This window comes from Sardina pilchardus, chromosome 2 (assembly GCF_963854185.1).
Source record: "Sardina pilchardus chromosome 2, fSarPil1.1, whole genome shotgun sequence".
Lineage (NCBI taxonomy): Eukaryota > Metazoa > Chordata > Actinopteri > Clupeiformes > Clupeidae > Sardina > Sardina pilchardus.
Window position 1 is genome coordinate 33146989 of NC_084995.1, and position 25405 is coordinate 33172393.

A 25405-nucleotide genomic window follows, 5' to 3' on the forward strand; every position below is an offset into this window, starting at 1 on the left:
CAGTTTAAAGAGACGCTATGCAACGTGAAGGGGGGGGGGGGGGGGAATTTGAAACAGCCTCTGGCCAAAATGAGATGCCAGCACTGCGTTGCAGCGGAAGATATCCAATTTGGCAAAGGCACCAAAGGGTCGTGTTAAGAAAATAGCCCGAACAGAACTTTGGGGAGAATCATATTTTTTTTTAAAAAAAACACATTGGTGTGCGTTCTGCCATATTCGCGAGGTAATTATTCTCATTGTAAACAATTGTAATTCAGCGAGTCATGCTCAAATGAAAAAGGATGACCAGAGGGAGATGCCCAGTGGTCCCGTGGCCTCCGCGCTGATCTAATTAAATACAGGGGCCTGTGAAAACCATGACTAATGAGCAGTGTTTACCGGGGCCAATTGTTAGCGGTTGCATAACACCAGGAGCATCAGGTGCAGGGCCAGTGCACCTCAGTGCCCCGCCACCTGCCTTGCCTGGACGCCTGCGAGGCGCCGGGGTAAACAAAGGGTCTCCTGTCGAGCAGAGTCCAGCCTGTGGGTCTGACTGACAGAAGCTGTGTCCAGATTAAACAATTCTAATTCTAATCTCCTTTGAAAAAAAGCCCCCAATATGGCCAGTGAGAGGGCTCACCTGATACCGCGTCTGTGGTGATTGGCAATTACTCGCGCAATAACTGTGGATATGAGTGAGATGGGCCACCTGTATTTCTGGTGATGGGGGAATCTGAGGTCGGCGAGCGAGTCCTTTCATTTCTTTCGTGTCAATGTAACCCACATTTCGGAATAAGTTCCAAATGTCTGACAGATCGAGGGGGGGTAAAGGGGGCAATTTGCCCATTCAGTGGGACATTCTGGTGACTACTGACAAATAAAAACCCTCCATGTGGGACTCTCAGAGTGACGCAGAAAATGATCGAAAAGCACACCAAGCACGATTTCCATTTTTTGAGTGACAGGGTTGGTCTAAAACATTGTAGGGCCACTTACAGAGAGCCCAGGCATCAAAACAAGAGGAAAAACATGAAATATTTGTACACACAGAGAGAATAAATCCCCTGAAGCCCCCCTTCCACCCCCAACACACACACACACACACACACACACCAACATGTTAAAGCTCTTCACTTTTTATAGCACTTTGAAGCCTCAGTTGTTTGGCACATTAGTGAGTACATCAGATTCAACCTCTTCTGCATTGTGCGCCTAAGTGTTTGGCATATGCAGCGCTTGCACTGCGGCCGGCTGACGACAGGATTCAGATCGGCTGGCTAATGGATCTTGACAGGAGCGGCGCTATCCAGAAGCAACCCCCCCCACCCCACCCCCGTCCTGATGAGAAATGATTTGGCTAATACCCCCTCTGTTCTCCTCTACTTCATTATTTACTTGGGCGATCTGGCGGAAAAGCGTCAGGATGAGGCGGATGTGGATCGTATGACATCCAGGAAAACAAGCCAAAGAGAGAAGGTGCTGCGGGGGTACTCACAAATATTGAGGATTTTTTTTTTTATTATTATCTTTTTTTCTCAAAGATGATCAGGCTAAGCTGGTGTTTTGTAGTGGCCGTTGTTGATGTTGTTGTTGTTGTTTTTGTGAGAAAAACAAAAGGTTTGATGTTGATGAGAACAGAAAAAAACAGCCCTGCCTTGCTGAGAGGAGAGACTCTGACAGCTCAGGCTGTTGTTTGTGACAACACGGTTTAGATGCTTTTGTAAACGCCAAACTATTTCATACCATGAAAAGGACCGGATCTCTGTAAAAGTGCACTATGTTTTGGGATGAACATGAGCACCTTAAACAGCAGTGTGCAGCCCGCTACTGCAGCAAGACTGTATTTCAGTCTTAGTCTCATGGCAACCACCCAGACCTACTGAGCTTAAAACCTCCATTGTGCACCCTGCTGCTTTTAATATTCTTGTACACGGTCCTGAAGATGATCCGCATAGGAATGTTGATTCCCAAAACAGATATTAAGTTTCATCCATTAACAAATCACAGTACATGGGATTTCATCCAAGGTTAAACTGGTTCCAAAAATAATCGGTGCCAGTCAAAAGTTTGGACACACCTATTCATTCAATTTTTTTTTTTTTTTAATTTTGATTATGTTTTACATCATAGATAAAAAAAATAATCTGAATTGATCCCACATGTGCTTCAAGACCCCACCTGTGAAAAGCACTGCTTTAAAACAAATAACTCGGCTTCAGATCTAAACTCAACTTACACCGTATCAGTGTTGATAAGCAATGGCAGTCTCGTGACAAGCAGCACACTAATAATGCAGCTAGCTCGGTGAAAGGCCACTGGAGCACCACACACGGCAGCCATTCTGTTTGATTTCCTTACCAGTCAAGTATTCCGGGTCGGGCACTGGGTCAGATAACTCCTCGTGGCACTGGGCCTCTGTTGGGACGGATGCTACCACCATGCCATCTGGGAGCTGCTGATCAATGCCCCGGGCAAAGTTCTTCTGTCTGGAATCACAGAGGGAGAGAGAGAGAGAGAGAGAGAGAGAGAGAGAGAGAGAGAGAGAGAGAGAGAGAGAGAGAGAGAGAGAGAGAGAGAGAAGGGTGGATAGGGGGAGAGCCAAGTCAGAGACAAACAATATATCAGTTGGATTGAAATGAATATCTGTCAATCAAAAACACATACTGTCGGAAGGCTTGGTTCCTTGCCATATCATTACAGAAAAATCCATACGCTATATGTGAGCAGACATTGTTGATTCAGAAACTATCTCTTTCGGAATGCCATTCTTCATCATGTCATAAATATCATTTCCAATGAGATTCTCCCCTTCACTGTTTTTCTTGCCATCCATTCCCACATAAAGTTAATTCTTAATGCTGGTGTCCATCCATGTCTCTAATCAGCCCTTATTAGACATGCTCTCGTTTGTTCACCTGTACACTATGTATGAATGCCAAGCCCTGCAGATGAAACCGAAGAGGCTTCTGGAATCTGAGTCATCCACTGGCTCACCTGAATGCCGACTGGATGATATAATTAAGATGTTCAGCAAAGACTGAAGGCTAACCAGTACAAAAGCAGGAAAACAGCATTATCATTTCAATCATAATGGTAGTTACAAATAGTTTCCCAAATTACCCTTTCAATGGTAATTGTTTGGATTTTACTAAAGAGACCCAGAGACCAAAAAGCACAGCTGAATCTTCTGAGCAGTCATCATCAAAAGTTATTATAGAATGTAGCATAGACATTTTTGACATTACAAACTGAAGTGCATAAGTTGTTTCTTCACATTTGGTAGCTGTTTCTAGGTCCTTTTTGGATGGCGTAAACTAAAAACAAGGGCACCAGCACCCTAAAGGAATTGTAAATGTTAACAATATTTGTTGTTTCACATGTGATTTCAGAGAGGTGTTTATTTCCATGAAATGTTTTGTTGATGTGTCTGAAATTGTTTACCCAATGCTTTCCATTTCTTGCTCCTGTCTTACATTTCTCTGTTCTTTGTACTTCTCCCTGTTAGGACTGTAGTTTATTCAACTAATTTGCATCTCTATGCAAACATTTAAACATAGCTGTTGTCATCCATGCAACAACCTTGTTTAATATCTGTAAACAAATTAAAAAATTCTAAACAACAGCAGCACAATGACAAATACTGTCAATATCACATTATGTAAAATAACACAGCAAGCTGACAAATGTGTGGTTTTACACCCCAAGCACCGTGCGCTAACGAGCTATTGTCAATGATGAGAAACAATGGAATGTTATTCACGTTTGTTTCATGAGAACTGCAAGCCTCTGGAATATGCTGGGCTGAACTAGAGGACTTACTCAAGGATAAAGGCAAGATTACGGAAACTGAAAGACCATTTCACCATTTCAACTGCTATTGTCCTGGATCTTGGCTCTGGCCATGTCACATGTAAGTCTCTCTCAAAGCTCTGCTGTCAGGTGTTGTTTATGAAAAGGCTTCAGTAGGAATAAATACACTTGCAAACCTCCAGAGCATTGTATGGATAATTGGACACAAGCTGGGAAAGGCTTCGGGGATGTAGGATCATCCAACCTTTGTTAATCTCTGACAGAGGAATGTCTGTCACTACAAAATGACTGCCACTACCTCCCACATATAGTTATATCACATACACATTGTTCATTGCACTGTATTTATTTACACATAGATAGACAGACTGGGTTCATATACATACATATACAAACTGAAGCACACAGACAGTTACATAAAGCTTTCTTTTGTCCAGAAATGTAATTTTGTCGCCGGTTCTTAAGGCAAGATACAGACATTTCTACACTGTATCATTATAATACCTGTCTTGTACAATAACATGCCTCATATTCTCTCAAACTCATGGAGCAGAATGCCTTTCAGTATGCAACCAAGTGTTCCTTTTCTAAACGCGAGCCAGCTTCTGTCACCAAGAAGGTACACTGACTTCTTCCGCAGTTCTTGAGACAGGGGAGCCGAGGGATTCCTACACCATGACAAATGTAACCAGGGAAAAGTTGTTTCTCTTGTAAAAACCTGAACAGCATGGTGAGGTAGACAGCCTGGCATTAAAATATTAATAAGCAGATTCTTTGTTTTCTGCTAAGATACATATTTGACTGAAGAAAAAAACATGTTGTCCTGATGAGGAGGAGAGAACATGCACAGAACTGGTAAACTGAGCCTAGAGGTCCAAAGATTCTTGCTCACTTTATAAAGCCAACTACGCCCGAATATTTTACAGTATAAGCCTGACCATTATACAGACACACCACACTGTCTGTGACTGTCTGAAGTATTGAGGAAAACCATTCCAATTCAAGTGATTCCAAATAATTCCAATCCCAACAACACACATGGACAATGCATATTCATGTGACTTGTCCAAATCAACAGACAGTCCGGTGACTTACTGTAACTTAAAGGGACACTTCACCGATTAGCATTAAGCTTTGTATCTTTAGAAAACCAGTCATGTTTTTGAATGGTCGTGCATCATCCCCTCAGTTTGCCTTGAGATGGGAGAAATACGGATTTCAATGATGTTAAATGATGATTTCAAGTCCAACATTGAAATACGTATTTCTCCCATCTCAAGGCAAACAGGGAATGATGCACGACCATTCAAAAACATGTATTTTTGTAAAGATAAAGATGTACTTTTCTAAAGATACAAAGCTTAATGTTAATCGGTGAAGTGTCCCTTTAACATCTGTTTATTTCTATGGAGATAAACACATATGCAATGAAGCCTTGAGAAATACCGGAGAAGTACAGTAACTCATGAATAAGTTTACAAAAGTGAAAAGTGCCTGAATTAAGAGGCACTGTAAATATGTTATCCACTGCATCCAAACATCATTACCAAATGGAGAACATGAACAAAACTAAAATAAAATATCATAAAAAAACCACATAGAATTTCAGTCTCTCTTAAGAAGTCACCTCTCTCACTGAAGAGGAGGAGGTGGCCAACGAGCAATACATCTCATGAATGGCATAGTTTCAGAACCAAATTGTGATTAATTAGCGTTGTCACAGAAAGTGATAGCTTTATGAAACATGACATCGTTCAGACAGCATGACGAAAAAGCTCTAATAATGTAGCCAAATGCCCACTTCTGTCTCTGATGATGGAACACATCCTTGGAATCAAGATGTTCAAGTTTTAATGTGTTCCACTTTCTTGTTTTCAAGGTGCTCTACTAGTGAGAAATTGAAGACCTCAGTTTACCAATTAAGACAGATGCCTGGGCTGATGAAAGTGATATGTCTTTCTAAAGCTTCAGATGTGTCTGAAAATATCTCCATGGACAGTGGCATTGTTGTCTTGAAGCCACTGTTTTAAGGCAGGGATAATGTCCTGTCCACCAATCAGTATCTGTATCAGAGAATGAGTCCTGACAAGATATGCCTACTTGCCAAAATGAGAAAAGAAACTTCTCACAATGTCTTTTCAAATGAATGGAAGTTATAGTTACAGTTTTGTGGCTTTCACTGAGAAAAAAAAACATGTGAATAGAACTTAGACATTTTTAAAAAAGGGTTATAGCAACATAGCATTACACTAGCCCTCACTGTCACCTTTAGCTCTATTACTTGTTGAAGGATATGAAAGATATGAATAAGAGGTGCAAAATATGTTGTCAATGACATGAGTCATACAATTTTTGCTGTGGACATTATTGGAACTTTCTGCAGCATTCTGAAGAGCCTGTATTGATAAAAGTCTGTATTGATGAAAGTTACACCAAGATATTATATATGATTCTTACTCTTTAATCACATCAGCCCTCGCTATTTTACTACCCACATTCGCAGTCTTTGCAATTGTGTTTTTCTCTTTGATTGCGAGGTTACAACACCATGAGATGATGGAGAATGACAGTCCACACTCAATAAAAGCTCTGTATAACAGAGTCGCTGTCCAGTCTTCTCCACCTGGAGTTTGTCATGTTTCCTTAGGGCAAAGAGTTACTGTTAGCCTGTCTTGCACAATGATGCCATATTTCAATGAAATTTCAAGTGATTATCAATCACAATGCCCAGACATTTATAGTATGCTACCATGCCTACAGCCAGGCCCTTAGCAACACCACACTGGGGAACTGGAGGAAGACGTCTGAAGTCTAGGCACATGTCTAGTGAGATTAAGATGTGAAAAAGTATTATCACGCCAAGAAACAAAACCATGAATCGCTGGACCATGACCATCTCCATGTTCACTGAGGAGGCTCACAATTACTGAGTCTTCAGCAAACTTGATAATGTGCAAAAGTCTGAGGGTTTTTCCCCAAACCAATATGAATCAACGTCAAGTGGCGACCAAGGCAAAATGTCACTGATTTTTAGAACGCGCTCTTGAACCTGATGGAGTGCATGCTTACTACGCAACCCCAAAGGACACTGGTCCAACCCCAGTAATGAGAGCGCCCACAAGCCCACAAGCCTGTGCGTGTCACATCATCAAGCTAACTATAGCTCAAATATGATACTTTAATTAAGTGTTCGAACGAAGGTAGTCCTCCGACTCAACAGGAGGCGGGGGGTGGGCGGCCAAACCTCGAGAGAGGTGGGGAAATGGGGGCTGGGGGGGGGGGGGGGGGGGCGTGGGGGGGTGGGGGGGTCGTTGATGCTCCTAATCAGGATTCCAAGCATACTTAATGAGAACAAAGGACACTAAAATATTCATTAAATACTGCTCAGAGCCTGCTGTGCAGAGGAGCGGGAGCGCCAAGCGAGGACTGGAGGCCAGGCGGAAGAGAAAGTAATTAGTGGGGCATTTACGGCCAGCCCTATTTTTACTACGCGCCCCAGTCCCAGAAAGCCAGGGTTACACACGCACACACACGTCTGGTTCCACACAATAGCGGGCAAGAACAAAAAGGTCTAGTCGCCCGTAATGAAGACTCCCAGAGGCCCGTCCTTCCTATTTGAAATAAGAACGTATCTCGCATGTTCAAGTTATGTTCTAATTATTCCCGACATTGACCAGTCAATACGAGGGAATACGCGGGGCATTATTACATTGCATGTAAATGCAATGTACTGTTATCCCTGTTCTTCTTATTATCGTTCTTATAATTATTATTCTGCTTCCGACCAAAATCAACTATCAAAGGCTCTAAAACCACTGAACCGTTTGACGTCATTCAAGCACTCCTACACAGGTCTTGTAACGGAGATTTGTTCTATGTATTTTTCAAATGTGTGAACTTTATACTTTTTGAGATATTTACGATAAAAGAAATTAAAATTCCCATAGAGTTTACATTGAGACCCTTTGGCGGCAAAGATTAATTGTTACGTCAGTGCGCAGCTGTCAGTAATCAAGGATCTCTGATCCATGCCAACACCGCTGCGCTGAACCAGACTAAACGTTAATGTTACATTACGTCTACTACTCATTAAGCTGTAACAGCTGCAGCTGCTGTAAACCAGGACGTTATCGTCTTGTCTCCTGTTAGGCTAGCCTACTCCTTACTTGATTTGTTTATATCGTTACAGTAGCCTAACCGGTTTGCTCTCGGTAACGTTATCAACAGCTAAAGACAATCTAACCAAACGTCAACGTAAACACTGTAGCAGCTAGGCTATTTAGCTAACGACAACCAAACTTGCTCCAGCCTACATAAAATATCCTACTGTAAGCTAACGTTACATTTGCTAGATATCCTACCTGTTGCTGCATCATCGTTGATTAGCGTTGTTTGAGATTGTATTCCGTATTCCAATGGTGTCTAAGTCTATAGCCTATGTCCTACTTTTAACCTGCATTAGTGTAGATATGGTATAGCCTAGGCTATGCTATCCTACAAGTCGTTTCACTGTAGGCTACTGAAGTGTCAGCTCTTGCAACTCGTTTGAAGTTGGCAACTTCATTTCAGTCTTTTAAATTCTAATAGGCCTAAATGAAGTTATTTTCCATAATAGCCTATATCCACAATTTTGATGCATTTTCATAAATCACTTTTTAAATGTGACTTTCCAAGTAATTTCAGTGGGTTATTGTTATTTATCTATTCTTCTGTGTAGCCAGTTGTCTTTTTAACTAGGCTATAGGCCTAATACAATGTTTTACACAGTCAGCAACCTTTTTGCATTTACATGCAATGGTAATTCCTTCCATGGAATTACATTTTCTAGTTCTTTTTATTATTTCCATCTAACACACACACTACCGGCATATTTAGAGCCTATTTGATGTGCAATCAGAGATATAACCGCGTATAGGGCCGCAGTCCTTTGAGAAGGCGCCGTGGGCAAAGGCATACAGTACCTTTCAGGAGATCTAAGATGCGGTGCATGTGAAGGAAGGACCAGAGCGCCAGGCTGAGCAGATGGACACACGCTGCCTCCGCCAGCCCGGAGCAGAGGCATACAGCGGGCAGACTCTGCACACACACACACACACACACACTGAAGGCAGCCTCCATCAGCACACATTTTTTATGTATTCATGCAAGCACGCGTGTGTGTGTTTGTGTGTTTTTTGTGTGTGTGTGTGTGTGTGTGTGTGTGTGTGTGTGTGTGCGTGTTTCATGTGTATCTGTAAATGAATGTGCAAGCACATTTGTGAGTGTGAGTGTGTTTATCTGAGCATGCGTGAGTGACTGAGTGAGTGAGTGAGTGTGTATGTATGCGAGTGTGGGTATGAGTGAGTGTGTGTGCGTGCGTGTGTGCCTGCGTGTACTGTATGTGTGCGTATGTGTGCACGCTCTTGGGGGTGGGTAATCCCCATTCATGGGCACCTGCCTGGGCAGCCGTTCCTTCGCTTTTATCGCCTCGCTTTTTACCCGTCGTCTCCAAGCCCAAAAGCTTTTCCAAGCCTTTACAGAGTTCACACACTCACACCAGCCGTGCTGAGGCACACTGTAATGCACTCGCACAAGGCATCCGGGTCTCATTTCAACCCACTCTATCATGGAACATGCCTCCATTGTTTTTTGCAAGCTGATAGTGCTTGGGCAAGCAAAGCTAATTAACAACACATACTGTGGACGGGGGGTGTTAGAATGAATATACAGACACAATTGTGAGTGTGTACCTATTCCAATTCACATTCCTTTTAAACCGAGGTTAAAAGTGTAATAATGCGCGTATTATTCATGCTCGGCTTGCGAGCCAGAATCCAAGGGAAAGTAAAAATGGGAGCACAGAAACTAGCTCCCATTCGTGGGTGTTATGAAATGTGACACCTGCTGTCAGTGTTTTGTGGATGAATATTTAAAGCATGGAGAGTCATCTCTAAAGAGTTGTTGTGCGGGAGGCTGTGGTCTCTTTAGCGAATGCTAGGTGCCGGGGACCCTGGCATAGTCAGATTTAATACATTTCGGATCTTGTTCATTAAAGGTCGGGGACTAAAAGTTTGACTTCCTCGTCCTTTAGAAGTTTGCCCGTGAAAGGAGTCAAACAGATGCCGCGCGACACTCCAAAACTGTGGGGTGTGGCTTTTGAAGAAGTGCCAGCAGAAACTCGGAGGACGGCGTGAAAGGGGGATATGAAACAGAATAGCAGAGTTGCTCTGGCCCTCTGTGGAGTTCCTGGAAATCGCCTGCTTCCTCTCCTTTTGCCTTTTGTCTCAGTCTGACTATTCAAAACAAGGCCCAGGATCTTCGGCGAACCTGAACTTCAGAACAGCTCTCCTATAGGAAGGAGACTCAGATGAAGTCAGCACCAAAGCTTTCAGAGAGGCATGAGGAGCAGTGGTGGCCAGTATACAGCAGCAGGACACTGCAGCTAACATACACAAGTGCACTTCACAGCCTACTATGTCTGCATACTGATGTCAAATGATCAGAAACAGGTAGATATGGGAAATATCCTACAGGTCATCCAGCTGCAGTGCCAGGATGGCATGATGTATGTACTGTATGGGCCTAGCAGTTTTTGAGTGGGCCCGTTTTAAACATAGTTTTAAAAGAAACAGAAAAAACACTGCTTACTAATTGTCAGTGATTTAATGTTGAGAAATAGCGTGCACTGTGCAGCTTACATGGTTTAGATTTTCCAATAAACTGAGTTCACTACCAGCAGCATTGACATTTTAAAACTGACATGTAGTTTAGTCTGACATATAGCCTACAGGTTCTTTTAAATACTAGGAACTGACCTAACGAACAATCCTGGTGACATACAGTACCAAACAAATCACCCTCTAGACATGAACACTTCAAATGCAAACACCAACAAAAATAGCCCTTGATGATGTGAAGTTTGATTTGTGCGGGTAGCGCCACCATGCTTCGATGGTAATGACAAAAATATAATGCATATTAAATTAAATCAGCATTAGGCATGATTGAATCTCATTAAAGATCACACATTAAATATGGCAATATTTTAACAATTGTGTCTTCCTGAGCATGGGCCCAGAATGCTATAGCCAGCCGCTGCCACTCATTAAATCTTTACTTATAAACTGGTTTTACTGTTCTAAAGATGTTTAAATACTAACTGTTCATATAAGCAAAATATTTCAGCAAGTCAATTATAAAATCAGATCCACAAAATATCCCATTACAGTAAGTATCCACCTCTACGAAAGATAATAGCTTCCTGCATCCTGTTACGTTCAACATAATGACCATATTACGGCCCTCTCTCCCATAAATAATGTGTTGAGCCCTCAGGTAGGCCATCATAAGTATTTAAACAGCGCATGAGTCTTTTCTGTTTACACAACCACACTCATCCTCTAGGCAGTAAATCAGGGCTTCAGAAGATATACAGGCCATATGAATGTGCTCTCAGCTGAAGAAGTAACATATTGAAAGAAACTTTATTCCCAGTATTGCAGTCTCTGTTTATTCAGACCATTCAATAATGATGCTTATATTTCCAGGACAAGAATACCAATATCTTATTTTCAGCACCCAAAAGGGTCTCTCCTCAGAGCAGAGCTACTTGCAACAATTTCACATTTAAAAATTAATTGCAATAAGACTGCTGCACTCTATCAAGGTTTCATATCCGCGGGGGGTGGAAACCTGCATCACTGAAGCCTCCCTTTATGTGCTATTCACTGTTCCTTCTTCTCCAATTAGACCCCATTAGACCAAACTTGCTGCTGGTCACTTTTAATTCACTTACTCGCCATTTGGGTTAATTAGATCGAGCGTTGCGCCAGGGCTTCCCAAAAGGTGCCTCCTTTCCCAACGCCGACGCAGGAGGAGACACGAGGAGCGTGGCCAGCTGCACCTTTTCTTTTTTCCCTTCTTTCTTTCTTTCTATCTTTCTTTCTTTCTTTCTTTCCCTCCAAAGCCTGTCTAAACCTGCAGTCCCTCGGGGCCCCTCTCAAATGAGACCAGAGCATTGGAGATTTGGCCGCCTGATAACATTAACTCTTCTCTCCCATCTCACGCTCCTCGCCCGATGCTCGTGTCAGTCACGTGACCGCCAGCGACTGGGAGAGATGCTCGGGGGGGCGCAGAAATCACAGGGGCAGGATTCAATTTTGGAGACCGAGACGAATCCTCCAGTGACCTTTCTGCTCGCTCAAATTGCTGGGAGTGACATAGCAGCATCGCTACGAGTAATTAAAAAAAAAAAAAAATAGCCTGCCCAGATTTTTTTTTTCTTTCATGATCCAGCGTTCCAGAGATGGGATTTAAGAAAATAGATCATGGCTTAAATGTGCACTTGCATGAGCTAAATAATGAGAGGGGTTATGTGTGCCAATTAGCCATGGGTATCTCCTAAGATCATGTTCAGATTATAAACTCTTCAAGTGTTTTTAGGTTAAAGTGCATTCATGCCACATTAGAAGATGAAAACTATTATTCAGATTTCTAATACTATTCCAAATAGCCTAGATGGTGCCATTACCATGGCAATTGTGAACTATGCCAAAAATATGTACATAATGCTAGGTGGCTCATTCCAGCTGTCTGAGACATTGACTACAAGGAAATTGACAAATCTTACAAGACTGTACCCAGAAATCACTAAATGACGGCAATTTGAGTCAGGAGCAGACTCAAAAATCAGGTGTGAAGTGATATGATTATTATTTGATTATTATTTTTCATTTATATATTCTACTGACAAGATGGTTTACATTTGGACCACTCGTAAATATGTTTCCTAACTACGAAAAAATTACCTGACATTTGGTAAATGATAAACAATCGGCTTGAAAACTATTGTCATGCAACCGAGTTATCTCTATCTGTCCTAGTACTGCACAGCACACCACTGTGCTCACACACACTGAACTTAACGGTACCTGAAGGTGGCCTTCAGGACCTGGCCGGACGTGATCTCCTTGGTGTGGTTGTTGTAGCCGTAGAAGAGATCTCCAAACACCGTCTGGTTGGCCGGGATGTCCGCCGCTTCAGCACAGTCCACTGCGTCCGTGCACGCCTCGGACAGAGGCTGGCAGGAGCGTCCATCTGGCCCTCGCTTGTAATCCTCTATACAGCTGAGGGACACGGAAGAAAAACAACAATATCACGTTGTGTTACAGGGGATCTGAAGCCCTGCTCTGCTAAATGCAACTCTATGCCATAATTTACCTGTAATTGCATCATCAAACTGAGTGTCACAGCGGTGATTAGCAAAAAACTACATTGCTGTTCAGAAAACATACTCATTGTAAATGTGTTTCTTTATCATCATGACTTCATATGAAGGTTTCCTGAGGAGCTCATGTGTTTTTTTAATAAGAATGGGCACTATTATAACTTGCTAGTTCTTAATTAGAGGCAATTCAACTACATGTAATGTACACAAGAGAGATAAGATCAACTTGCGCCGCCAGTTTTTTGTTGTTGTTGTTGTTTTGTTTTTTGTTTCATAGCATAATTTATCAATACAAAAATACTACCATTACCTCCTGGAATTACTAGTTGAGCTATGAATCACAAATTAAAATGTATAAAACTCCTGTCACTGCTGTGAAAAGGAGAAATAGTGAAAATGAATATCAGCTCAGCGCAGATGTCTAACATGGTAGGAGAGGGCTATTTATTTAAGGCAGTAAGCACAAAAAAACTAGGAATAATCTTAAAAGAGGAATAATCCAAATGCAGACAGATTGTAATGAATTCTTTTATGCATCTCATATTATGACACCAGGCTGCCTAGTATGCTGAGAAAGCGCGAGAAAAAAGTATTAAAAGAGAGTGAAAGCGAGAGAAAAGACAGAAGGAAGTGTAAGAAAATATGTCAGAACTAAAATCGAGACTCTTCTTCCTCGGGTGGAAATATCCCACCACAGGCTGTCATTAACGGAGGTGAGAAACACCCCATCTGTAACGTTCCCCCATAACACACAGCGCATTTTAAGTGGCTTCCCAATCCCTGACACAATATCTGGTTCTCCACCGTCAGGAAATTAAGCGCATTTGCCACCTGGAGTCAAACAGGCTTTCCGCTGAGGGAAGAATGGAATCGGCAGTGACTAAGGAGACAAGGCCAAAAGAACCTAGAGCCCAGGATCGCAAAGACAGACTCTCTACGACCAGAGAAAGAGAGAGGAGGAAGAAGAGGAAGAGGAAGAGAAAGAAGAGGAAGACGAGGGGAGGGATGAAGGATCAGATTCACTGGGAGTCAGATGCCGTGGCATTTGCGCGCCGACAGACTGATGGATGCCTTCATGACTCCTTTGCGTGATGGGCTCTGGAAGAGTTACAAAGCTGGGCTGGTGTCAAGTGGAGATATGTGCTCTGCACTCATCCTGCTGACAATAACCCAGCCCCCATTACACTCCTCAGTCTGCACTCTCCCCTCACACCTCATAGCTCACTTCTGTAGACAGTATAAATTAGACCAACTGATTGAAAAAGTGACTCTGTGCTACGTATAGTCCGTCTTCCATTTGTAACCATATCATTATGACGGTGTAAGGCAGCAATTGCTATTGTGTGAGTCTATTTATGGCAGGGTTTTACAATCCTAACCCTGATGGCAATTTACACGGCAGATATAGTTTTTAATGACTAGAAATTGCGATATTGAACATCTCACTCTTTGATACTGTACTATGCTCTGGATAATGTTATTAACACCGATGATATCAATATCACTGTGCCAGGGTGTGCATAATATGGGGTTTTAATATTTGACAAAAGCTCTGTGCAGACTCTGTGTGACTGTGAGAATTACTGGGCAAAGCCTAACGATCAGGCTGGCAGGTACTTATGTGCTTGTTTCCTCACCCGCAGAACATCTGGATGTTGTAGAGGGTGGGGTCCTCCTCCAGAGGCGCCAGCTGCTGGAGACACAGCTGCTCGCAGCCGCCGTTGAAGCCGTCCGAGCAGTCGATGCCAATGTGATGGTCGTAGCAGCCCGTGCCATCCTTCATGGGGCTCAAGCCAGGTGGGCACTGAAACAACGATAACAACAACCCACGGTGAATTGTCAGGCTGAAGCCCGCGTGCGTCCAGCACTGCCCTGCGTAATGAATGTGTTTGGGTCTGGCACGGCCGTTCCAAACAGGTTTGCTCCAGATTGGCGATAGCACTCCTTGCTTGGACACTGACTATAGCTCATTATCTGTGCATTCATTGCGTGGTGGAGGTGTGAACCAACTCCTGATAGTTTCCAACCCTGGCTTGTTTTGAATAAACTGATGCATTTTGCAAAGCTGTTCACACCCTTACCATCCTAGACAATCTGGAAGCTGCCTGCTACTTTTGGAATAGGTGAGAGTTGGATCTCACCAAGGCAGCGGAACATGGACAACTGCACACGTGCGTCCTGAATTCCCACCCCCCTGCATCTCCCCCTGCAATGTCCTCCCTGCAGCCTGTGATGCCAAACTTATATGATGTTCTCCATCAACTCGGCCTTCAAACGAGACTTTGATGGGATGAGTCAAACATGGCTCCCCAGCGGAGTGAAAAAAGGGAAAGCTCTCCTTACCCTCAGGCGTTATATTCTTCATCTCTCCTACTCTCTCTTTCTTTCTCTCCCTCTCTCTCTCTCTCTCTCTGTCTTTCTCGGCCAACACACACAAAGACCCTGACAGGTCTGCATCTGTGAGCTAGATTTGTCCGAACAGATTATAAAACTGGAACTACAATGGCAAGGGATATTAACAGTGGCAAAATGCTTAGCAAGAAAGACTAAGAACAAGAAAGCTATCGGTCATACAGGCACAGACAGACAGACTCACACACAGACACACAGACACAAACACACACACATACACATTCACTACATTCACTCACAAAACACATAAACACACACACACACACACACACACACACACACACACACACACACACACATACAGAAAGAGAGAGATTTTAATGAACTGCGCATACACAGAGGGTTTACTGCCGTTAAACCTGAAAAAAACCTCGGGCTTACTGAAAGCTTATCCCTAATATGCATTGAAAACATGTGGGAAGAGGGATTATATTTCATCCCAAAGCTTCCAACCAGGATGATCATTCTAAACACCTCGCGCCAGACATACAGCTGGCACCAGGACAAACACACATCTATAGCATAAGCAAGGCAATACAACAGCCACAGCTGTGGCAGGACCAAATGTATGTCCAATTAAAAACTGCCATTGAATAAGTCTAAATTGTTTTAGCACTTTCTCTTATAAGCCAAGAGTTGAGAGCACTGTAAACAATATACTGTATTATGTTTATTTGGTAACACTTTCTTTTCCGTGAGCCATTTTAAACTCATTCCTGTGTCTGTTACAGCCACATTTGATTTTCAAAACTGACATACTGTATGGGCACACAAAACCATGTTCAATACTTTCAACTCAACTAGAGCTAGCTGGTATATTTTTTCACATCAGAATCTGACCCTGCCAACCCAAAACTGTACACACGGAGTCACACATAACGGGTCTGAAAAGGGAAAAAAAGAGGGCACAGCAGAGTGAGCATAAGTGGAGAATTAAACAAAAGAAGTGTCCACCACAGTCTGTCAACTTGCTAAGCCAAACAAACAATCACTGGATTGCTAGACTTAACTTGTCATCTGACTTCACCCCTGCCATTCTTTTACTTATTTGCAACAAAGTATCGGCGAGGCAAGATGTTCGTATTGAAACCCTATCCTTGTCCCTGGATGCATGTGTATTGATTTTGTCGCCGGGGCTACTGCCGCCATGACAACTGATTTATCACCTGTAATGTAAAAACCATGGTAGACTGAACCACCTAACTCATCTGCGACATAGACTCCCTAAATCAGTGCCCCCCTCCCGCAATCAATGGGAGAAGGGGAAGTGTGACGGGCGTGGGGGTGAATTCAAATGCTGACAGCTCTTTTCGCTCACACACCCCACTTGACCGTCCACTCCACACGGGCTGGCCAAGCCCTGAGCTGTGCCGGGCCGTAAAGAGCCAGAACAAGTCAGAGACTCAAAGCCCCCATGTGACTTTCTTTGTCCAACAAATGACAGAGCACCAAAACCACTGTTGGCTTACAAACAGGCTTTTCAACAATAAAGATTTGGACAAATTGTGGCTTAATCCACGGCTCGTTTGTTGATCCGCGGGAGAGTCATCGATTTAGTCATCAAAATGACATCAGCCATCTCTACCATGCTCTAAACTAAATAATTTATGTGTTTTGTGTTGCATGATAGTTATTGATAAATGCAAGAAAATATATGAACCAATAAAAGTCACTCTTACACCCATTAATGTGTCAATAAGAAATGCTCGAAAAAGTGCACCACAATCCCGTTATGAAATACAAGACCCAAGTGAGAGCACATCAAAATGATCTACCCAAGATCTCTCTGAACAAAGCCATAAAGGGACGTCTTCTGAGGAATCCAATCCTTTACGAATGCTTTCAAACATGAACAACCATTAAGTAGGTAGAAGATTCTGCTGAAGATGTCTGGTAAAGTTGGATCATAAATAATAAAACTTTCAGAAGGGTGCCACAGTTGAGAAAAAAAATAAAGAAACGAATTGTGAGCTTTGAAGCCCTTTAATCATGTGTCCAAATCTTTCCAGCTCCTCAGTGTTTAGGAGAGCCTGCCATGTGGTGTTGCCATGCAGAAATGAAGTATTTCCACGGTGTTTACATGTTATTGCCACATTTCTCAGCTGTGAAATAGCCCTCTTCATGTCTCAGCCCAAGTCCAATTTCAATTCAACTTAGATTCCAAATAAAGGTTTTTTTTTCCCTTCTCCATCTACTCTTATCTCTCCTTATTTTTTCCAAAGGGCCCTTTAGGAGACACAGGTGAGATGTCCTTTCAAATGTTGATTTCCTATGGGTTCATTTAAGACTAGGAAAGAAAAAAAAGACAAGAAAATCATGCAAGTCTCCCTTGGAAGTACTGTAGCTGACCTTAAATGATATGTGATGGAAAAAAATGTGTGTCTTTAAAGATGCTGGGATGAAATGTTATGCTGAGTGGTGAATGTTTCGAGACTATTTGATGAATGTCAGGCATTTCATCTTGAAAGATGGTAAAATAACCTCCACAGTGCTGAAGTATCTAGACATTACCCGATCACATCACAAATCTTAAGCGACGTAATGTTATGAGTAAAAATATTATGCAGCAGATCTAAAATGCATAGGATGTTTGTATGTCAGTCCAAATGTGATGATTACTTCAATCGCTTTTAAGGTTTCATACCTCACAGCAAAGAAAATCAATCTTATAAGTGCGGATTTCAGTTTATACATTACTTTCATCCTCTGGGCTTTAGCATAAAACTATTTTCATTTCCTGCATCTCCATTGGTCCTTTCTCGGGGGCAGAGGGAGGGAGGCAGGGGAAAGTTATATTTCGGAGGTGGCTTTGGGGATTACTACGCTGCATTAACATGCCTCAGCCCCCTGCATCTGTTCCTGCTTGGACGGCAGCTATAAAGGAGATAGCTGAGGATAGAGTACCCAAATCCACTGTCTGATCCTTAGAGGGAAAGAAGAGCGAGCGAGGGAGAGAGGGAGTGATAGAGAAGGAGAGAGAGAGAGAGAGAGAATGAGAAAACAGAGGTGCAGACAGCCTACTGAGTGCCTGCCATCTCCCAAAAGCATGTGCACTTGCGGCCCCTCTGCCAAGTATCGACTCGGGTTCTCCGAAGTGCTTAGCACCCAGCTTGCGACGGGCACCGGGGGCTCGGCCGCAGCACTGGCGAGGGCCGCCGCGCTGATGGGGGACTGATGAGTTTTGTCAAAGAGCCCCACAGGTCCTGTCACCACGACGGATGGCCCACAGTGCAATACAATCCCATCCCATGTCGGTTTAATTAGGACGTACACAATGTGGAAAATCTTGCACAAACAAAATTGTACCCAAGAGACTGATTATGCGATTCTGGAAGAAAAACACTCCTCCCTCCTTTGGTGCAGTGGTTAATGAATACCTTTCAGGGTTAGACGTCCATATCTTACTTCACCACATTGTGTAGTAGTGGTACATCTGAATGAAAACCAAGGTTTTTGGATGGGGGAATAGAAGGGGGGCAAAATAAATCTCTCCGGACACTTCCAACACAGTGCCAATCCAAAAATCCTTAACCCAATTAATAAAACAATCATTTTGCAATCATTGTGAATTATGCAGTGGTGATGGGGTGCAAGTCAGGACACGCCAGCTCGCTCAGATATACGAAAAAAGAAAAGAAAAAGAAAAGCAAGCACAGGCTTCAAATACCTCCGACAAGGTGCTAATTGATTAGCGAAGAACTAGCCTCTCTGGGAGCCTGCCAGTAGCCACTTATGATTAGATGGACACAAGCGTCATTAATATAACCTGTCATGGGGTAATTACTAAACAGCAACTGATGTACACTGAGCAACAGATGGGTGCATCGTAGCTAACCAGAAAAATTAGCAGCCTGATCTTTCCTAATGGAAGACAAGGGGGGGAAGATTGATGCATACCAAATAATCAGTGCAATTACGCTCCTGGTGATGCCTCCACTGCCATGTTGTCACCTGTTGTTTGCTTCTCATGTGGAACTCGTTCAAACCCCACAAAAACGCTACGATTACTAGCAGCAATTTGTACATTACTTTTCATATTTATTTTTGCTATACTCTCCTCTTGTGTAAGTAAATACACACTTAACATATTAAAAATATGTCCTTTGTATATCCGGTAAATATTGTAAAGCAGTACAAACCAAGATTGTACAGCTGTAGAGGTTCTGCTAGTACTCTATGCTCAGCTCAGCGTTTATGTTTATGAAAACATGTGCAAACACTATGCAAATGTAAGCATACTTACAGTATATTAATGTTTTAATACAAATCATATCAGTGTTAGAATTTGTAAACACCATAGCAGTGCTATCAGATAAAGCTTTCTCTCCTACCTGTTAATGGCATGCTGAGAAATTCTCTTCATTATATTCAGAGGATGCAATATTGTTTCGTGATAATCCAAGCCAGTGAATATAAGAAGGCTGGTGATTCACCTAACTTTAAACCAGCCAAGTTCGAACTAAGGCTGGTTGTTACATATATCAGTGACTACCATTTTAAAAATGGAACAGCATAGCATCACTGATGGCAGTTTCTGCAAAAAGTGTTGATGTAAACCTATTTGAAAATGTTGATGCCGAGCTAATATTAACTATTAAAGAAATGTTACATGAATATTATATAACCCATACATATGTAATTGAGTTATTAAGTATTGATGTAAAAGTTAAAGCATTGTTTGTTCTTGTTTCTACCTTACTGCACTGCCCTCATCCAACTAATCAGTACTAAAAATAGAGCCTTGAAAGCACCACAAATAGGATGATAGGCCCAGGCCTTCATATGGCCGGAAATCACACAGAGTTTGTTTTTCACCTTCACAACATGATGCACCCTTCTGAGAAATGGTTAAAGCTAATTCCCCTGGCTCAGAAGATAAACCCATCACATGATGAGATGTTATTAAGGAATAGACCCTAGAGCTACCATAAATAAATATATACCATAATATGAGCTTTGTCTGTCTGCATGTCTCTGTGTGTGTCTACCTTCTTTAATTAGGATGCGAAAGAAGTGACATGTTCAGTGTGTGTGCTCTTGATCACTGTAATTGCTTCACTCTGTGCAATAATTAAGAATGAACGATGGCACTCCCATACATCTTGGCAAAAAATGTAGCTTCTCATTATTTCAAAGTGTCGACATCATCAACATGAATAAATAGCCATTTTTGATATGTCTGTCTGTCTGGAAATACCACTTTGGGACATCTGTGGCGCTGTGCTGAATACAATGCTATTCTACACACAGTCCCTTTAGCAGAAGTAGTCAAGGATACCAAGATGAGCACGGCTGTGTCCAGAAGTCAAGCATGCACGCTGGATAGTACCTTCTTTCCAGTAGCGTCTTAGTTAGCTTGCTCCTCAGTATGCGTCCCTACCTACATTTGGACAGCACTAACTAGTTGGCGGGGAGGGGGGTGCGTTGACGATTTGCATGACCTGTGGAGCTTGACCTGCGCTGAGCAATGGATTATGGGATATCTGAGGGCAAAAAAGATGCATCGATGCACGCTTGGAAATCACGCCAAACGAAGTACCCAACTAGTGAGAGCGCTTGACTTTCGGACAGTCTATTCTGACGTAACTTCCGGAAAATGCACACTGCCCAGCGTGCGTACTGATGTTTCAGACACAGCCAAGGATACCAAGATGAGCACAACTCCATTCCTTCGACGAGACATGCGCTAATGTTTTTCACTTGGATGAGGAGATGTTTTAGCGTGAAGATTTAGCAACTGCAGTACACTTTGTGAGTTACATGGACCACATACCACAAACCACACACAGCAACTAACCTCCTTGCTTGTCATTTATTTACATTCAGTCATATTGTTATCATTTTGAAATGAGCCAATTCACCTGTCAATGGGAGGCGGGGCTTAGCCGCAGGTGAATTGTTTTGCTTGTTTAGGCACATTTCACTGTTATCATGCATAACCTTTACATCTCTACTACAAACTGTGAGGCAAAAAAACATAGGTAGTGAAAGTATTGAGAATCAGTATTATACCCTTTGCATGTACCGTATTTCTTGTGGCTTCTTGTGTATTTCTTGTGTATTTCTTGAATTGTTAGAATTCAATGGGAGCCTCTTTAGAGATCTTTGTGTATCCCAGGTGTGAGTCTCCATTATATGCTTTAGGTGGGCAAGAATGGGGGGGCTTTCACACCTCCCTTTGTCACCTATGGCTGCTAGCAGTTGGCCATGTGCAAGTCGGGGTGCTCCTAATGAACGACCGCCTCGTGGTTGAGCCCCCTGAGTTAGAACAGTAAATCACGGTCCCTTTTGTCTGTAACTTACTTAAAGTTTAGTATTCTTCAGTACAATTCAGAGATATATTGGTGAATCCTTTGGGTGAAGCTTGTGTCTCTCCCTTGGTGCATATCATCTAAAGAATAAAGCCTGTTTCCTGATTGACCTCCATCCTGACAGAGTTTCCAGACCACTTTGGTACATAAAAAAATTACCCACAGTAGTGTGAAGCTGATTTGAGCCTATGAGTTGTTCTACTAAGCACATGGCTCTGTTCATCTGCATGCTATATTCTGCACTAAGGTTTACCTCTGGGCTTCTAATTTTACACCTCTGAGACTAGATGACAACAACATTGGAGTGGATTTAGATCATGCATTAAGATCATCAGTGTACACGTCTAATTAATATATCTGATAGCATCTGATAAAATTTCTTTATCTTTTGATTTTAAGCAGTGTGGACTTGCTGGATTAATGTCCCTGCACCTCACACCAAACATCCTTACATGCCCCAGTAATCCATGGCTATGAAAGTAAATCAAAGTTACATAAACAGCCAGTAATACATCAACAAACAAGGCAAGCGTTGATCTCATTAAGCAACAACACCTTGCAAATGGCTCATGAAATGTTTGAATTTAGAGCTAATATTTGAGAGTAACACTTCCTAAAGTACTGACATGACTTCGCTCCCGATCTTCCATCACAGTTTTCATAATTTTCTATCACTGTCCAACTCAATTTGATCCATGTAGAACACACTTCAGATCTATTTTGACCACATTTTGGCAAAAACGATCAAGCTTAATAAATCATAATTTATGATGATGTGCCCACTGTACCTAATGGTTTGTTTGATGTGAACTCATGTCAATTCCTGATGGTTCATGAGATATTAAGGAGAGAAGTAATGCATGAATCATGAACTAATTCAGGCATGAATTCATAATAATTCATGTACCCTTACCATAAAGTGTTACCAGAAAGATAAATATTTCAGTGGTAAAGTACTCAACTTTACCTGGAGTAGCAATAAATGTGGAGGGCATTGTGTGTCAGTGTATAAGCCATAACCATATAATCTGTGGAGACCAGTTGTTAGTCTAAGGGAAGTGATTTCTAGCACATGGGCACAGCTTAGACACAGAGCAAACAAATTGCAGACCTGTGGGTATGGATTTTCCTTCTAGCCTAAAATGCTTGCCTAGTGACCCAAGGAAGGCAGTAGAGAATATTAATAGCCTGATGTGGACATTTATCTAATTTATCTCAGCGGCCCTCAATGCCCTGTTAATGCCCCTACTGAGAACCTTTAGTTTGGAGAATTAATTTCATCTCTTTCCCACAGACTACTGCTCAGCTGGGAGTAGGACTGAACAGTTCACGTCTGATTCATGATCTTTTGGTCAAATGTAAAAAGAGTCTGAAGTCTGATAGCCTACTTATGCTAGTCTACTTAGCCTTTCTGAATTATCCACTTTCCAAAGACATTTCCCTACTTTTTCTTCATGTATCTTGAGTCCAAGGAAAAGACTAAAACGTCTAGATGATGATGATGGTGGTGGTGGTGGTGGTGATGGTGATGATTACAGATCTGAGTTTGTAAAAACGCAATCATTCAAACTCTATAGAAAAGGAGCAAGATGCAAGCAGGCTGTTTGTCGTCCCAATTCTAGTCCCGGTTACTTTTCATCATTTGTATTTGTGTGTCAAAGCACATCTGTTTTACCTTTGTGGATAATCATCACACATGTTATAGGCTGTGTGATGATGAAAAAATACAACAGCTAAAGATCAGTGTGTATTGTATGCTAAGTAAGTAATCATGTTTAGGAAAGTAAAGAGACAGTTATTATGGTGCATTCAAATGGAGGAACTGAACGCTACCACAGCCAGATGGTGACTAAAATGAGAGCCCCTTGTTCATTTCATGGCTGTTAAACAATGTCTTAAGTGAAACGTAGTGGGAGGGAGACAGTGCAAGCGGAAGTATAAAAACAGGGAAAGTGTGAACATCTCCAGACAGCCATTTAAACCTGTTTCTTACCAAACTTTCAGTCCAAGTCAAACACACAGCTGCTAACATCTATTTTCAGTTTTTATTAAAGCACCTAAGATATGAAGGTTTGAATCGGCTAGGGATTGGAGATGGAGAAAAAGAGAGACGGTAGAGAATGCAGAGAGAGAGAAAGAGAGAGAGAGAGAGAGAGAGAGAGAATACAGTAGAAGACAACTAGATGGCTCACCACACAGCCAGTTGAGTCCAGCTTGCGGTCAGAGATGCAGCGGAAATTCCGGCTGCACCCGCCATTGTCCTTTGAGCAGTCACGCACGGGACCGAACGAGTCCAGCAGGACCTCCAGACTGTCGAAGGACGAGGAAATCATGAGCTCCTCTCTGTGTGAAGAAATAACAAATCAGACAGAAACAAATCATCAGCCTGCAGCGCTCCTCATGAGTCCCAAGATCTACACACACTTACTTTCCACCAAAGTTTAGTTAAACAACAACTCTGCGCAACAAAATGTAATAACTATGCATAATACAGAGAGATCAAATGGCCTACATAGAAGATGATAGATATATTGAAAAAAGGATCAATCCTATTTTCAGTTTCAAATGTCCATTCCATAAACACCACTTGAATTATTAACCACTTTCGCTTGGTGGATGCTACTTCTGTGGATCTTGGTATGATGCAAGGAATATTCTTGAATACTGTGAGCAAAAAAAGAGTTTGGCATTTCAGATGCAGCACATATATACCATATCAATTCTGAGATCAAATTCCACCTCAGGCCTAAAATGTTGATGATGCCAGCAAAGACAAAGGCATGACTTCAAACAGTAACTTGAGTCAGTTGGTGTCTGAGGAGAAGAGAGATTCAGAGACACTCTTCATACCAGCAATGAGTTAGGCTGCATTCACTCATTTTTCAAAAACACCTGCTAAAACCTCACAATGATCTCTTCCACCTGGAAAAGAGCTGCAAAACTTGAGAACGCCAACACATGTCATTTTCACGTGCCCGCATGAGGTGCGTCATCAGAAGTCATTCAACTGAACTGTTGATTAAAACGGGTGCCGAATAGTGAGCTGAGTAGTGACCTTTCCATGGAATACTTTTTCTCTGAAACACTAAATCACTGTGCTTAAGTGGAACGGCTGTTACAAATGGAGTACATTCATAATAACAATGGCAACAAAGCTAGCCCAAGGAGAGGATAAATGGCCCTGCTCTGTTGTTTTGCAAATATGATTTTCTTTTCTCTCAGTATGCAGCAGGAGAGACAAACAAGTTTCAGGCTTCATTATTATTATCACAGTTTTTTTTTGTAAATTGTGTGTGTAAAAAAAATGGTCTGTATGTGTGTGTGTGTGTGTGTGTGTGTGTGTGTGTTTGTAGGTGTGCGTGTGTGTGGCACAAAACTGATTTTATCTTGCTAACCAATTTCCCTGCTTAATTGGTCATGGTCTTGCCTTCTTATACTTACGTAAAAAAAAAGTCAATCCAACTAGTCAGATAAACAATGGAGTGTTAAGTGTTTTGAAGAACTTCAGAATGTGTAATGTGTCCTTTTGAACTCCTCCATTGCCGTATCCTTGTATTTCTCAATAAGTACACCTTGCTTGCTCATAAAAGAGCAGATGCCTCGCTATGTGTTGTTCTCATTTCCACCTTCTGGACCATTCCCTTCCTTTCTTACAAAGTAATCAAAATATAACAAGCACGTTTATTTC

At 42.1% G+C, this 25405-nt stretch overlaps 1 protein-coding gene across 1 annotated transcript in view; it reads right to left on the reverse strand.

Annotated features, from left to right (window-relative positions):
* Positions 1-25405, reverse strand: part of astn1 (astrotactin 1) — a 129869-nt gene that overhangs the window by 71432 nt on the left and 33032 nt on the right. Inside the window, exons 8-11 of the mRNA XM_062527657.1 lie at positions 23910-24060; positions 14632-14798; positions 12699-12893; positions 2338-2465 (exon numbers count right to left, since the gene is read on the reverse strand). Coding sequence (XP_062383641.1) covers positions 2338-2465; positions 12699-12893; positions 14632-14798; positions 23910-24060 — 641 coding nt within the window. The remainder of the gene's footprint in view (positions 1-2337; positions 2466-12698; positions 12894-14631; positions 14799-23909; positions 24061-25405) is intronic.